Source organism: Mustela nivalis, assembly GCF_964662115.1.
Source record: "Mustela nivalis genome assembly, chromosome: X".
Lineage (NCBI taxonomy): Eukaryota > Metazoa > Chordata > Mammalia > Carnivora > Mustelidae > Mustela > Mustela nivalis.
In genome coordinates, this window is record NC_139040.1 from 93,378,483 (window position 1) to 93,392,614 (window position 14,132).

Here is a 14,132-nt window from a genome sequence, read left to right on the forward strand (position 1 = left end):
CTTGTCTCTCTCCCTGGTGACTTACAGAGTTGGTGTTGACCCCGATCAAGACCCACCACCCAACAACGACAGCTTTCAAGTCTTACAAGGGGTAAGTCACAAGAGGTGCTTCTTCAAGGGAAGACACTGTTCTAAAGAGCTACAATGTAGTGAGCACTTACTATAGGCCGGGTTCTCTTTACATGATTTCCTCACCGTGACCTTGATGGCAGCCTTATGAGGGAGGTCCTCTTGTCCCCATTTTGCAGATTAGAAGCTGAAGTTTGAGAGTCTCAGTGAGTCATCAACAGTCAGAGGATTAGAAAGTGATGAAGCCGGGGTTATACCCTAGGGTCGGCATTTTTAAAACACCATATGGAGGGGGTATGCTAGCCAGGAAGAGCATTCCAGCTAAGTCCCTGACTGCCTGCCTTCTGAGAATGGATAGACAGGGTACACTGGTGACTGGCTCACTGTCCCCAGGTCAGAGTCTGTCTGTAGTGCCCAGGCAGGGGAAGGCGGGGGATGGGGTCTGACTCTCCAGCCCAGGGAATCTGAGGAGAGGAAGGACGTGGGTGATTTCAGGCCCTCCCGCTCCTCCTAGGCCCGGGATCCTCTCCTGCTGAGTTCCCCACAAGCCCAGGAACGGCTGAGCAGGGGCCCTCACCCTGACCGCCAAGGGCAGAAGGTCACTGCCAGGTGGACCATTAGGGCTTAGGCAGGGTGGTGGCAGCAGTGACAGCCTGGGACAGCATGCTGGGGAAGGAAGCTGTCGAGGCTGGGAACAGAGGAGCCCTGTGGCAACATTGAGTGTGACGAGCAGGGACGTGTCCCCGCTGCTACGGAGAATCCTGACAGAGTCCGTGTGGCCGAGAGGAACGTCCTGGCCTGCAGTTTGGCCATCTGTTCCAGTTGCTGTTGCTACGTAACCATGCAGAGGAAAGGGAGCGACAGTTTCTTTCACTCACTCACGGATCCTGTAGTTGGCGCTTTGGAAAGGGCATAACAGGGGCAGCTTGTCCTTGCTCCAGCAGGAAGCTGGGGCCGGACTCGGCCAGAGACTCGTTCGCTCATCTGTCTGGCGCCTGGGCTGGGAGGACCCGAAGAGGAGGACAGCCAACTGCAGTGCCCACATGTGGTGCCTGCACGTGGCCTGGGGGCACTGGGCCCCTTCCCCGATGACTCAGGACTCCTGTAGCTGGGCACTGCCTTTTCTGACCTGATCCTAAAGGTCTCGGGACCTGCCGGTCACCTCTGGGACTCACTGGTGGTCGCACTTGAGTTGTTCAAGCCAGCTCAGATGCAACAGGAGGGGAGACAGATCATAACCTCTTCATGGGAAGAGCATCAGCGAAGCGGCAGGCATGAGTGCGGACTGCCACAGGAGCCTTGCTGTGTCCCTGGGGTTTGCTTCCTCTCACGGCCGGCATTTCCTGGGCTGGCAGGGCTAGGTGGAGAGAGGCTATGCTAAGAGCAAAAATGTGTTACCAAAATGTTACCAATGCCCCCCTCCCCACCGAGTCCAGAACTCTTTTGTGCAGGGTGGCAGAAAGCCTTACCCAACCAGACGCACGCTCCATCTGTGACCGTATCAGGTGTCGCTTTCTCTCCAGTCAGTGGAATCGCACTCCATCCTAAACCTAGTCTCTGTATTTCAGATGCCAGAGGACCTAAATGACTCCAGCCCTTGAAGCCCATTAAAAAAGTGTTGCCCACGGTGGTGCCCTGTGTGGCCTGGGAGTGCCACTGTGGCTTTTCCTGATTTCTCTCTCTTTGAGAGTGGTCATGTCTTAGTGGCAGTGCCCATTCAGGGTCTCAAAGCCACATCCTCTGAAAGGGCAGGACATTTTAGGAAGAGTTTTCAGTGAGCTTCGTGGGAGATGATCGGATGCCCACTTGAATGGTGCTCCAGAGAAATTCTTCTTGAAAAGTTGCCATTGGACCCTAGCTTGGATTAAGGAGTTTGGAAACCGAGGGTTTGGGAATTGTGTAGCTGCAAGCTAATTTAGAGTCTAACAGGGAGATCTTGAAACTCACCCTGAGGAAACCTGGGTGAAGTGTCTTTCTTTCACTGGAAGGAGAAGAAGGGCTCTGGAAGGATACAAATGGCCTCCTCCAAAGCTTCCTCCCCAGGACCACAGCTGGTCTAGATGAATTCTGTAAGAAAACAGGCTAATTCCAGCTGGATAGCCAGGGTTTGGACAAATTTCATCTTATCAGTTCCAGACACCCCCAGCCCTTTTGCTGTTTGTTTGGTTTTCATTGCTCCTGCCTCTGGATTTAAGCATCTGTGAAAGGAAAAGCATGAAATGGTTTGGTTGCTTTCCTGTAGCCAAACTCACCTTCCATCTCATAAGAACTTCACATGGAGACACTGGGCTTAGAACTAAGTCACAAGCTTGCTGCCACTGTTCCATGGAAATGTTGGAGACAGTGGGTCCTGAGTGTTAAGGGTTGGGACAGTGCATTTAGTGTGGGCAGTGACTGCTCCCTGCCCCAGGCGGAATGTGTTTCAGAAACCTCCCTAGGTGGGCCTGGGTCTTCAGTGTCCTCGATGGCTCCCTGGGGGGACCTTTGGGCCAGTTGTGAATGTGCCCTTGGTGGTGACTTCTGCTGGACTCCCAATGGCACCCGGTGGCCCGCCCTAGCCAGGAGCTGGTGTCATGGCTTTCCCTTAACCTCCCTCCTTCGGAGCCTCATACAGAGTCATGCCGAGGGCCTTCAGAATCCATTCCACGGGCGCTGTGAAAGTCTTTCAAGATTGCTGTCAGACTGGGGGGGAAAATACTACTTCAAGCTTGGTTTCCCAGGGCATCTTCTTAAATAGGACTCATGTCCTTGTACTTAACAGGCCTTAAATCTCTCAGACCTCCTGACCCGATCTTCTCAGTCCAGTGAGCCACTAACAACTGGGCTCGGAGCACTCAGTGGTCATGAGCTACAATAAAACAGAGAAAAAATGGGCTTCTCATTTTTGGGTAAAATCCTGGGTTCTTGCAGTTCCCCTGAAGTGGATCCAGGTCACATGCTTAGTGATGTCATGAAACTGCAGTCATAAATGGGGAAAGTCCAGATGTTTGTTCCCCATCAGAAAAGAAAGGGCAGTTCTCGTTACCTCATTATCTAAATGATCTCCCTAAAAACAAAGAGGAAAGTGACATTTTGATGGAAATGAATTTCTTCCTCACTGGTTCTAGAAGCCCAAGAGTTCTGGCTACAGAACTATAGAATATTAGCTCATGTGGGAGAAGGAAAGGAGCTTTTGGCTAGAACTTCTGGCTTTGTGTGAGGGAAGCATAAGAATATTGTGGGCAGACTTCTGCTTCAGGTCCCTGGCAAGTTTGACTCATTAGAACAAAACAAAACAAAAAACTCAGTTACTTTGTTTCTCCAGAGGTCTTGGTGACTCTGCAGCCAAAACAAAAACAAACCCAGCTGGAGTCAAGCTGCCTGGGCTTGGGGGTGACCTCCCATTCAAGGGGGTGCCAGACAGAGACCTCATTCACTTCCGTTTCCAAGTTAACAGAAGAGCACGCATTGATGAGGCTGCTTTGGAGTAGCTAGGAGCATGGATTCGAATTTATCCTAGCTTTATCATCTCAGCAGGACCAGGCCATAAGCAGGATATGAGTGGCGTGTGGAGGAAAGAGTTGTGGTGCGCGTGTGCGTGCGCTCCCAAGTACACACGAGCACACAGAAAATCGGCTGTTTACAGTCACATTGACATGTAACTTTCTGGGTCCTTCCCCACTTTTCCTCTAGGCTGAAATCTGATACCCAGTTACTTAAATCTTTGACTTCAAACAGTTGCGGAAGGGCCTTTTCTCAAATTCCTCCTCTTTGTCCCTACCAACACCACGCTTTTCTTTTTTGTTCTTTTGATCCCCCACCCCATCTCCCCACCCCCACCCCTTGGTCCCAGACTTCCCTTTTGGCCTTTCTTTTTTTTTTCTTAGAAGTGCAGAATTCACATTAATTTAGTCATGCATTTGACAAATACTTCCTGAGCACCTGTTATGTTCCGGACAATCTTTCAGGCCCTTGGGATACATCTGCAGACCATACACATGAACCTCCATTCTTAAAGGTGCGGTGACAGTGTGATGAAGGGGACGGTAAGGGTGGAGAGTGCCAAAGGTGAGGTCCCTAGATCTGTCCTCGCTGCTCCGAGTGTCCCCGTGGACCAGAAGTCTGGGTATCCTCAGAGAGCTTATAAAAATGCAGACCATCAGGCCCCACCGAGACCCACTGACTCTGAACCCGCATTTTAACAGGGTTCCCAGGAGGGCCGTGTGCCCATTCCTACTTTGAAAAACCCTAGACATTGTGGAGCTCTCGATTCCCTGTTTTTAAAACCTGTTATTACTCCCTTGTGAGAGTCGTTGGCTCCACCATCCCAGGGACAAGAATAAGAAAGGCCCAAATTGGGTCACATCACTTCCTTGCTTTTTTGCTCTGCATTGGATTTCTAAGGCCACTGCAATAAATTCCCGCAGACTCAGGGGCTTAAGACACTGGTCTTATATTCTGTAGGTTAAAAGTTTGGTGGGCTCTGCTGGTTTCTCTGTTTCAAGGCCGAAATTAAGGTGTTGGCGGGGTTGGACTCTGGGGGAGAACCCACTGCCAGGGTCATTCCGGTTGCTGGTAGAATTCAGCTTTGTGGTTGTAGGACTAAAGTCCCATTTCCTTGCTAGGACCATTGGCCCTGAGTCAAGATCCCACCCTAGCAGCACCTGCATGTGCTGGTTCATGGCCTCCTCTGTCTTCAAAGTCAGCAACAGGGGGGCAAGTCCTTATCACACTTTGTATCTTTCCTGCCTTTTCTTCCACTGCAACTCTCTGACTCTTTTGCTCTCCTTGTCTACTTTTAAGGGCCTGTGTGATTGCATCGCCCCCCCTGGAAAACCTTAAGCCCATCTCCAAGCCCCTTTGGCTATATAGCATAACATACGGGCTCCTGGGGTTAGGACGGAGACTTCTTTGTGGTGGGGGATGGGGGGAGAAGGGAAGTATTCTGTTCCATCTCTGAAAAAAAACATAAGCTGTTCTCATTACTGTAATGACCTTAACTTGTAAAATTTGTATCTTTTAACAATAAGAATGGAAAGAAAGATAACTCTTTCCAGAAATCATTATTTATTAGTTCTAGGAAAAAAAAATTCAAAAATAGGACCTTTGTCATTCCTCAGTTTTTTAATCTGCCTTCTTTTTCTTCATCGCATTTGTCACCATATGTCTGTGTGTCTTCCCCTCTGGAAAAGGGCTCTTGGAGAAGCAAATGCTAATCTCATTCTTCTTTGTGTTTCTGGCACCCAGCATGGTGCCTGGCACACCTTTAGGTGCTTAATGAATGCAACAAATATATATACAACTCATTGTTACATCCTTGAAAAATGGGGATAAGGAGAGTCAGTGATATTTTCTTAAAGGGGTTTCTCTATTAATAATGTCAACAAAAAGTTTAAAAATCCCTTGTGTTACTCATAAGAACAGAGAGTAGAGTGGGGGTGACCAGGAGCTGGGGGTTGGGAGAGTTGGGGACATGTTTAAGGGTACAGTCCTGTGGCTAATAGATAAGTTCTAGAGATCTAATGCACACCGTAGTGAGCATAGTTTGTGCAATTAAGCAGACAATTTTGTTGTGTTTTACTTTGCTAAGCTTTTCTAGTGCAGTACTCTTATAAATTGCAAAGTTGCTGAGAAAGTAGGTCTTAGTTGTTCTCATGGACAAGCGGAAATGAAAATTATGTGAAAGGGCACAGATGGCAGTTCATGCTAACGTGGTAATCCTACTGCAACAGATGAACGTATCAAACCAACACATCTGTACACTGTAAATTGACCCAATGTCGTATGTCAGTTACACGTCAATTTAAACTTGCCCAGAGTCATACAGCAAGACAGTAGCACAGCCAGGAGTAGAGCTAGGATCTGGACCCATGTCGTTTGTTGAGAAAGCCTGTGATATTCATATCTATACATGTTGGTGTGTTCTGTTGCCTTTGAAACATTCTCAGAGAAGCCAGCCTTGGACCCAGCCTCGAAAAATGTATAGGGATCAGCCAGGTAGCTGTTGTAGGTGGAAGAAAGTGACCATCTGAAAGGATGCTTCAGGTTCTAAAAGCAGCCTGGGCCGGGGCATAAACCCTCCTATAGGAGTGCAGGTTTGGGGGAGCAGGGTCCCCACCTTTTCTGCAGGCAGCACTTGAAATGCAAGGCAAGTTGTTCTAAACACACAGCCTGAGGAGGGGGCTGCCTATTACAGGATCTGCCTGCACCCACACTGATCCCTGCTCAGCCCTAGACCGCTTGGAGCAAGAAGGGGGCCCCCAGATCCTGTCTGCCAACAGCTGTTGCTTGTTTTCTGGGCCAGCTTAAAAAATTAGTCCCATTCCACAGACACTCCCTGATTTCTCCAAAGCCACCATATGCGGGTTTACCTATGTTCTTCCTGTACCTAGTCCTGCTTCTGGCACCATCTCTTAGAATAATAAGCACCCCTACTATGAAACTACACTTTTTATTTGCTCAAAATTTACCCCTGGTAGCCTTTGGGCAGAGTCATTTTGTTTCCTGTTTTTCTAAGGCCCCTTAATCTTATTTGTGGAGCGCAGGCATAGCTCTCTGTCGCCCGTGAAGACCTTCTGTTAGTTTGCCTTCGAAAAGAGACATTTTCTTTGCTTTCCTCACAGTAATGGTCCTTCTGGGGGCTTATCGAAGTCTCCTGTAGCTTTGTAGGGGTGACGTGGCGGGAATGGAGGCATTCCAGGTGATGACACCTCATTGTGGTTTGATGAAGGTTAGGAGGACAGAGCCAGGGTTTGTCGTTTTTATTGCTGTTTTAGGGGAGGGGCGGATGCACCTGACTCGGGGGGACTTGTCTTGTGCCTGATGGCTTATGGTACCCTTCCTGATCACGTATGTCTCCGTGTTAGTCTCTTCTTTAGTTTGATTCTACAGGCATTTAGAACCACGAGCTTAGAGCCTATCACTTTATAAAGAACCATTTAATTTTTTCCCAGTCAGTTGAGCAGCATTCTGAAACCTCCCTTGAGTTGTCATTAGGCCAGCACCTAATTACCTGAAGGAATGACCATGATCTGCAAATGGAATTTCTCTGCCCTCTTTCTTCACATGATTTCTAAAAATGGGAAATATAGTTGGTCTCTGGGAATATGCACTCTCTCTCTCTCTTTTTTTAATTTCCTCATCTCCAGAAGGGCTCATTTAACCAAGCCATTTCCATATGTGTCCCTAAACATTCTTCAGGTCCCCTAGGGACTCTTTTTGTAAAAAATAACCTTTGTTATGGGAAACATTAGGAAATTAAATAGTGCCTGCTGATTTCCCTCCCTTGGCTTGTCCTCGTGCTCTCCCTTCTCAGAGATCTCTGACCCAAACTATCTCAGTCACAGGGGGAGCTCACATGCGCTACAACGTAGAGCTTCTGGGAATTGTGGCTCATTGTGCGTTTGGCTGTTGTCAGCCGCCTTAGAGTTGCCTCTCCCTGTATCGTTCCAGGGGTGACGACAAAGATGGCTGTACCTCCCAAGCGGTCCCTACTTCTGAGCTTGTCATCTAACGACACAGAATGCCAGTAGTGGTCTCCCGTGACTGTAGTTAGTCTGCCCTTGAATAGTAATATTTGCACACAGCAGATGGCCCAGGCCTCAAATGAATGTTCGATATTGCATGTCATTTTGCAAACTAAATGACAGGGACGTTTGAGTTGGAAAGGATCGAGAGGAGTAACCACTTGAGGGCAGCTGAAATAACAGAAGTGCATAGTTGCCTGGCTGGCAGAGTTGGTTGATTGCCCGACTCTTGGTTTCAGCTCCAGTCCTGATCTCAGGGTCATGAACTCAAGCCCCATGTCGGGCTCCATGCTCAGCATGAAGTCTGCTTGAGATTCTCTCCCTCCCCCTCCTTGGGCCCCTCCCACTCATGTGCTCTCTCTTTCTCTCTCTCAAATAAATAAATAACTTTAAAATAATAGAAATAGTTCCGGCCCCATTTCCCTTGCTTGCTGCCCCCATCATCCTAAGGCTGCCAGGGCAACAAGTCACTGGCCCAGCTGGAAGGCAACGTAGATGCCTCCGTTAAGGACGACCACGAGCCCGGGGCTGATACGTCAGGGAACAGTCAAGCATGACTTTCCCAAGCCAGCTTTGGGGAGACTTGGGAAGTTGGTTTTATAGAGGCTTTCTTCAATATTCCCTATAGATCAGTTTCGGCCCATTAGGATCAACACTATGTTAGCGTAATCAATCTGCTAAAAGGCACTCGGAGAAAATTACAATAAGAATGCCAAAAGAAATTTTGTACCGCACTGAGTTGATCTGCCCACAGACATAACCAGGCCTTTTTACTTCGAGGGTTGATATGTCTGCCTTTTGGATTTATTCATTTTCTTTCAAGGTATTACCTCCTAGTATATCTGAAATTTTGATGATATAGGATGTTTGACTCTGAGCTCAGAATCTCTAAAAGTTATTGGTTAGTAAGGAAGCTTCCCCTCCTCCCAATACACACACCCAATTTCAATCCCTTTTCTGCAACTAAACATCTGTTTTCTTGTTCGTTCTTAGGATGGTCCAGATTCTGCCAGAGGAAACCGGACAAAGCAGGAGAGTGCATGGCTCTTCAGGCTGTGGTATAGCTTTGACCACAAGTATCCTTTTCAGTGGCTTCCCTGTATTTGTGAAACACCAATAATGAAGTTCTCTTGTTGTCCATGAATGAATTCTGATAAGTAAGGAAGACATGTGCTTGGTACAGTTATAGTCAGTCATCTCTTAGGCCAGAGGCAATGATCATTCAATCACAGGTAGTCCTGGCGAGCAGCACTCTGGCCAAGAGGAGTGTTTTATGTCATTAGGGTGGCTAACCCACAGGCTGATAGTCTCATGTGGCTCTTAAGAACGTTATGTCTGAGGGAAATAAGCCTGTGTAAATGAATTAGTTAAATTTACGCAATGAACCATGCTGTGGTCAGGAAGGGTAGTAAAACTTGGGTAGTTAATCCATGTGGGGAAGAGAATTCCTATTGGCCGAATGGAAGACAAGTCTGATCCATGTCTCAGCTGGACTACTTGCAGGCAGACTCTGTTCTAGTAGATTCACCTGTTCTCCAGTGGAAATTAAAATCCAGAAGTTAAACTTCCATAATTTAAGTTGACATAGTGATCAAATGGATAGGCAGTACAAAGTCAGGAAACCTTGAAAGTGTTAAAAATATTTTTAAAGCCTAAGATCCATATAGAAAAGTACACAAATCTTGGGTGCTCGATGAATTTCACAAAATAAACACTGAACACCAAGAAGGTAAAAAACCGGGGTGCCTGGGTGGCTCAGTGGGTTAAAGCCACTGCCTTCGGCTTGGGTCATGATCCCAGGGTCCTGGGATCGAGCCCTGCATCGGGCTCTCTGCTCAGCAGAGAGCCTGCTTCCTCCTCTCTCTCTGCCTGCCTCTCTGCCTACTTGTGATCACTCTGTCAAATAAATAAATAAAAATCTTTAAAAAAAAAAGAAAGAAGGTAAAAAACCAAAGTCTTCAGTTCCCCACATGCCATAACCCAATTACCAACCCTTCTCTCTAGATGTAATCACACTCCTGACCTCTAGTAACACTTAATACTTTTCTCTGTTTTTTGAACTTTGTATGAATGGGACTACAGAATATATATATTTTAGCGTCTGGTTTATTTGGCTTGACATCTTTTGTGCGACTCTTCCATGTTGTCACGTGTAGCTTGAGTTGTTCTGTTTTCATTGCTATATAGAATCTGGCTGTATGAATATACCATCATTTATTTATCATTGATTGTTGATGAACATATAGATTGTTTCTAATTTGGAGCTAGTTTGAAGAATACTGTTATGAACATTTTTGTATATGTCTTTTGGTGCATCTGTACATACATTTTTGCTGGGAATATATCCAGGAGTGAAATGCTGGGTCATAGGACATGCATAGGTTCAACGTTAGGAGTTAGTGCCAAACAGTTTTACAAAAACGGTGGTACCACTTTACATACTCTCCTTTCATGTATGACAGTTCTAGTTGCTCTGTGTCCTCACTGACATTGGAGTTGTGAATTGTAGCCATTCTGTTGGGTTTGTGGTGGTGTTGTGTTGTGGTTTTAATTTGCATTTATCTGATGACTAATGAGGTTGAGCATCTTTCCATATATTTATTGGCCATTGGTGTGTTCCTTTATGAAGTACCTGTTCAAGTCTCTTGCCCATTTTTCTATTGGGTTGTCTGCCTTTCTCTTACTGTTTTTAAGTTTTCATTAGGTATTCTGGGTAGGAGTATTTTGCTAATTATATATGATCAAAATATCATCTCTCCTTGTGACATGCCTTTTCACTATTTTTTTAGTTTCAACATAATTTGCTACAGGTTTTTTTTTCCAACATAATTTACTACAGGATTTTTTTTTGCCTTTTCACTTTTAAATAGAATCTTTTGATAAACAAAAGGTCCTAACCCAATTTATTGATCTTTTCTGATCAGTAGTATTTTTTATAAGCATATATTTTTATCCCCAGGGGTGATCAGTAGTTTTTATGTCTTCTTATAAAGATCTTTGTCTATGCCAAATTCATGAAGCCAGTTCCTGTTTATCTTCTAGAAACTTTATCGTTGATCTTCTGTACATCTATTTTTTTTTTTTTTTACTGAATGATGGACATGGGCAATGAAAAAGTGTAGAGATCTTTGAGATGTTCTGGATGAGGCTTTTGTCCTTCAGAGCAGATTAGCTTACATCTGATCAGTGGCTAGGCACTGGGGGCATTAGCAATTTCAGATCACCATAACCCAATCAGAAATAAAGGTGACTTCAAGATGGGAGTCAGTTCCTGTGAGGATTAGTCTGTTTTCTGTTGGTCTTTTTTTCTAGGGTTCTAACATAGAGCCTATGGTGTTGGCATAGCCTTCCTCAGAAGGACAGCACTCCAGTTTTCATCACATTCAGTGTGTCTTTGTGGGTCTGCCAGATGCTCTGCTCAACTTCTCAGATACCTTTTGGGGAACTATGGCTCACCAAGTGCCAGGCTCACCTCTTGGGTTTCGTCCTCCAGATTCTGGCCCTTTTTGCTGCCTTGGCATCTTGTGCAATTAAGCAGACAATTTTGTTGTGTTTTACTTTGCTAAGCTTTTCTAGTTGTTCTCAGTGGAAATGATGGTTCAAATTACTTTATTTGCTATTAACTGAAATAGAACCCCCAGGGATTTTTAAAAGCCATATGTACTTTGTATACATTGTCATTTGGATGCATTATTCCCTGGGCTTGGAAAGGACATGGAGAAAATTGGAGAGAGTTCACAGAAGAGAGGCAAAATGCTAGTGATAAGAAGTTGATTCTTATGGGCATTCAGTCCTCCACATCTATCCATTATTGATAGATTGTTCAGACACAAGATCAATAAGGAAACATTGGACTTGAACTACGTTTTAGACCAAATGGACCTAAAAGATCTATAGAACATTCCATCCGACAGCAGCAGAATACACATTCTTCCCAAGTACACATGGAACAGTCCCAGGAAAGATCATATGTTAGGTGACAAAACACATCTTAGCAAATTTAAGAAGACTGAAATTACATCAAGGATCTTTTCCAACCACAGTGGTATGAAGCTAGGGAAACTGGAAAGTTCACAAATGTGTCGACAATAAACAGCACACTTCTGAACGATCAGTGGACCAATGGAAGAAATCGAAAGGGAAATCAGAAAATATCTTGAGACAAATAAAAATGGAAAAACAGCATACCAAAACTTATGGCATGCAGTAAAAACAGTTCTAAGAAGGGATATAGTGATAAATGCCTCCTTTAAGAAGAGAAAAAGATCTCAAATGAACAACATAGCTATACCTCAAGGAACAGAAAAAGAACAAACTAAGCCAAAAGTTAGAAGGAGGAGAGAAATAACATACATCAGAGCAGAAATAAAATAGAGTCTAGAAAAACAATAGAAATGATCAATAAAACTGAGAGTTGTTTTATTGAAAAGATAAACAAAATTGACAAACCTTTAGTTAGAGTAAGAAAAAAAAGAGAGGACCGAGATAAATAAAATCAGAAATGGAAAAGGAGACATTACAAATGATACCACGCAAATACAAAGGGTCGTAAGAGACTGCTATGAGAAATTATACACTAAAAATTGGATAACTTAGAAAAAAATGGATAAATTTGTAGAAACATGCAACTTACCAAGACTAAATGAAGAAGAAATAGAAAATCTGAATAGACCAGTAACAACAAGATATTGAATCATTTATCAAAAAACTCCCAACAAAGAAAATCCCAGGACTGAATGGCCTCACTGATGAATTCCACCCAACATTTAAGGAATTAATACCTTCTCAAACTCTTCCAAAAAATTGAAGAGGCAGGAATGCTCCCAGACTCATTTTATGAGGCCTGCATTGCCCTAATATCAAAGTCCAAGGACACTACAAGAAAAGAAATTTACAAGCCAGTATCCCTGATGAGCATATACGTAAAAAACCTCAACAAAATATTAACAAACAGAATCCAGTGGCATATTAAAAGGATCATACACCATGATCAAGTGGGATTGATCCCTCAAATGGAACAGTGGTCCAGATCAATAAATGTGATATACACCACATTAACAAAGTAAAAATTATGTGATCATCTCAACAGATACAGAAAAAGCAAAGCAATTTTTTAGGGGGGGTAGGGGCAGAGGGAGAGGAGAGAATCTCCAGTAGATCCCTTGCTGAGTGTGGAGCCTGACGTGGGTCTTGATCTCAGGAGTCATAAAATTATGATCTGAGCTGAAACCAAGAGTCAGACACTTAACCTACTGAGCCACCCAGGCGCCCCTAAAGATGACATGACCTTATATATAGAAATCCCTAAAGACTCCACCAAAAAACTCTTTGAAAACTAATAAACTAGGTAAAGTCAGAGGATATAAAGTCAACATACAAAAACCTGTTGCATTTCCATATATTAACAAAGAACTATCCAAAACAGATATTAAGCAAACAGTCCCAGGGCACCTGGGTGGCTCAGTGGCTTAAACATCTGCCTTCAGCTCTGGTCATGATCCCAAGGTCCTGGGATCGAGCTCTGTGTCAGGATTCCTGCTCTGCGGTAAGTCTGCTTCTTCCCTTCCCTCTGCCTCCTCCCCTACTGCTCATGCTCTGTCTGTCTCTCTCTCTCTCTCTTTAATAAATAAAACCTTAAAAAAGAAAACAATTCCATTATGATACCATCAAAAACAAATACTTAGGAATAAATGTAACCAAGTAGGTGAAGATCTATACACCGAAAACTAAAAAGCACTGATGAAAGAAGTTGAAGACACACAAATAAATGGAAAGATATCTGTGTTCATAGATTGGAAGAATTAATATTGTTGAAATTCCCATATTACCTAAAGCAATCTACAGATTGAGTACATGAGTACATCTCTGCCAAAATTCTAATGATGGGGTTTTTTTTAAAGGTTTTATTTATTTGAGAGAGAGAAAGAGAGCACCCACAATGGGGGTGGGGGGACAGCAGGCCAGAGGGAGAGGGAGAAGCAGGCTCACGGAGCAGGGAGCTCAATGTGGGGCTCCAGCCCAGGGCCCTGGGATCATGACCTGTACTGAAGGCAGACACTTAATGACTGAGCCACCCAGGTGCCCCTAATGGTGTTTTTTTTTTTAAATAAAATAAAAACAAAATCATAAAATTTGTATAGAACCACAAAATACCCTGAATAGCTAAAATTCCATGGAGCAAAAAGAACAGAGCTGGAGGCATCACACTTCCTGATTTCAAATTATATTACAACGGTATAGTAATCAAAATAGTACAGTATTAGCATTAAAACAGATACACAGACCAGTGGAACAGAATACGGAGCCCAAAAATATACCCTCACATATTCAATCAACTAATCTTCAGCTAAGGTGCTGAGAATACGTAATAGGGAAAGGACAGTCTCTTTAATAAACAGCTCTGGGAAAACTGGATATCCATTTGCAAAAAAATGAAATTGGAACCCATCTTACACCACTCACAAAAATCAACTCAAAATGGTTTAAAGACTTAAATGCAAGACCTGAAACCATAGAACTCCTGAAAGAAAACGTAGGGGAATGGTCCTGGCAATGAGT

At 44.3% G+C, this 14,132-nt stretch overlaps 1 protein-coding gene across 2 annotated transcripts in view; it reads left to right on the forward strand.

Annotated features, from left to right (window-relative positions):
• The window catches only part of SLC9A7 (solute carrier family 9 member A7), a 145,159-nt gene that overhangs the window by 115,453 nt on the left and 15,574 nt on the right, over positions 1 to 14,132 (forward strand). For both annotated transcript variants that reach the window (XM_082718196.1, XM_082718197.1), the window contains 2 exons: positions 28 to 91; positions 8,568 to 8,650. In XM_082718196.1, the coding sequence (XP_082574322.1) occupies positions 28 to 91; positions 8,568 to 8,650 (147 nt within the window). The remainder of the gene's footprint in view (positions 1 to 27; positions 92 to 8,567; positions 8,651 to 14,132) is intronic.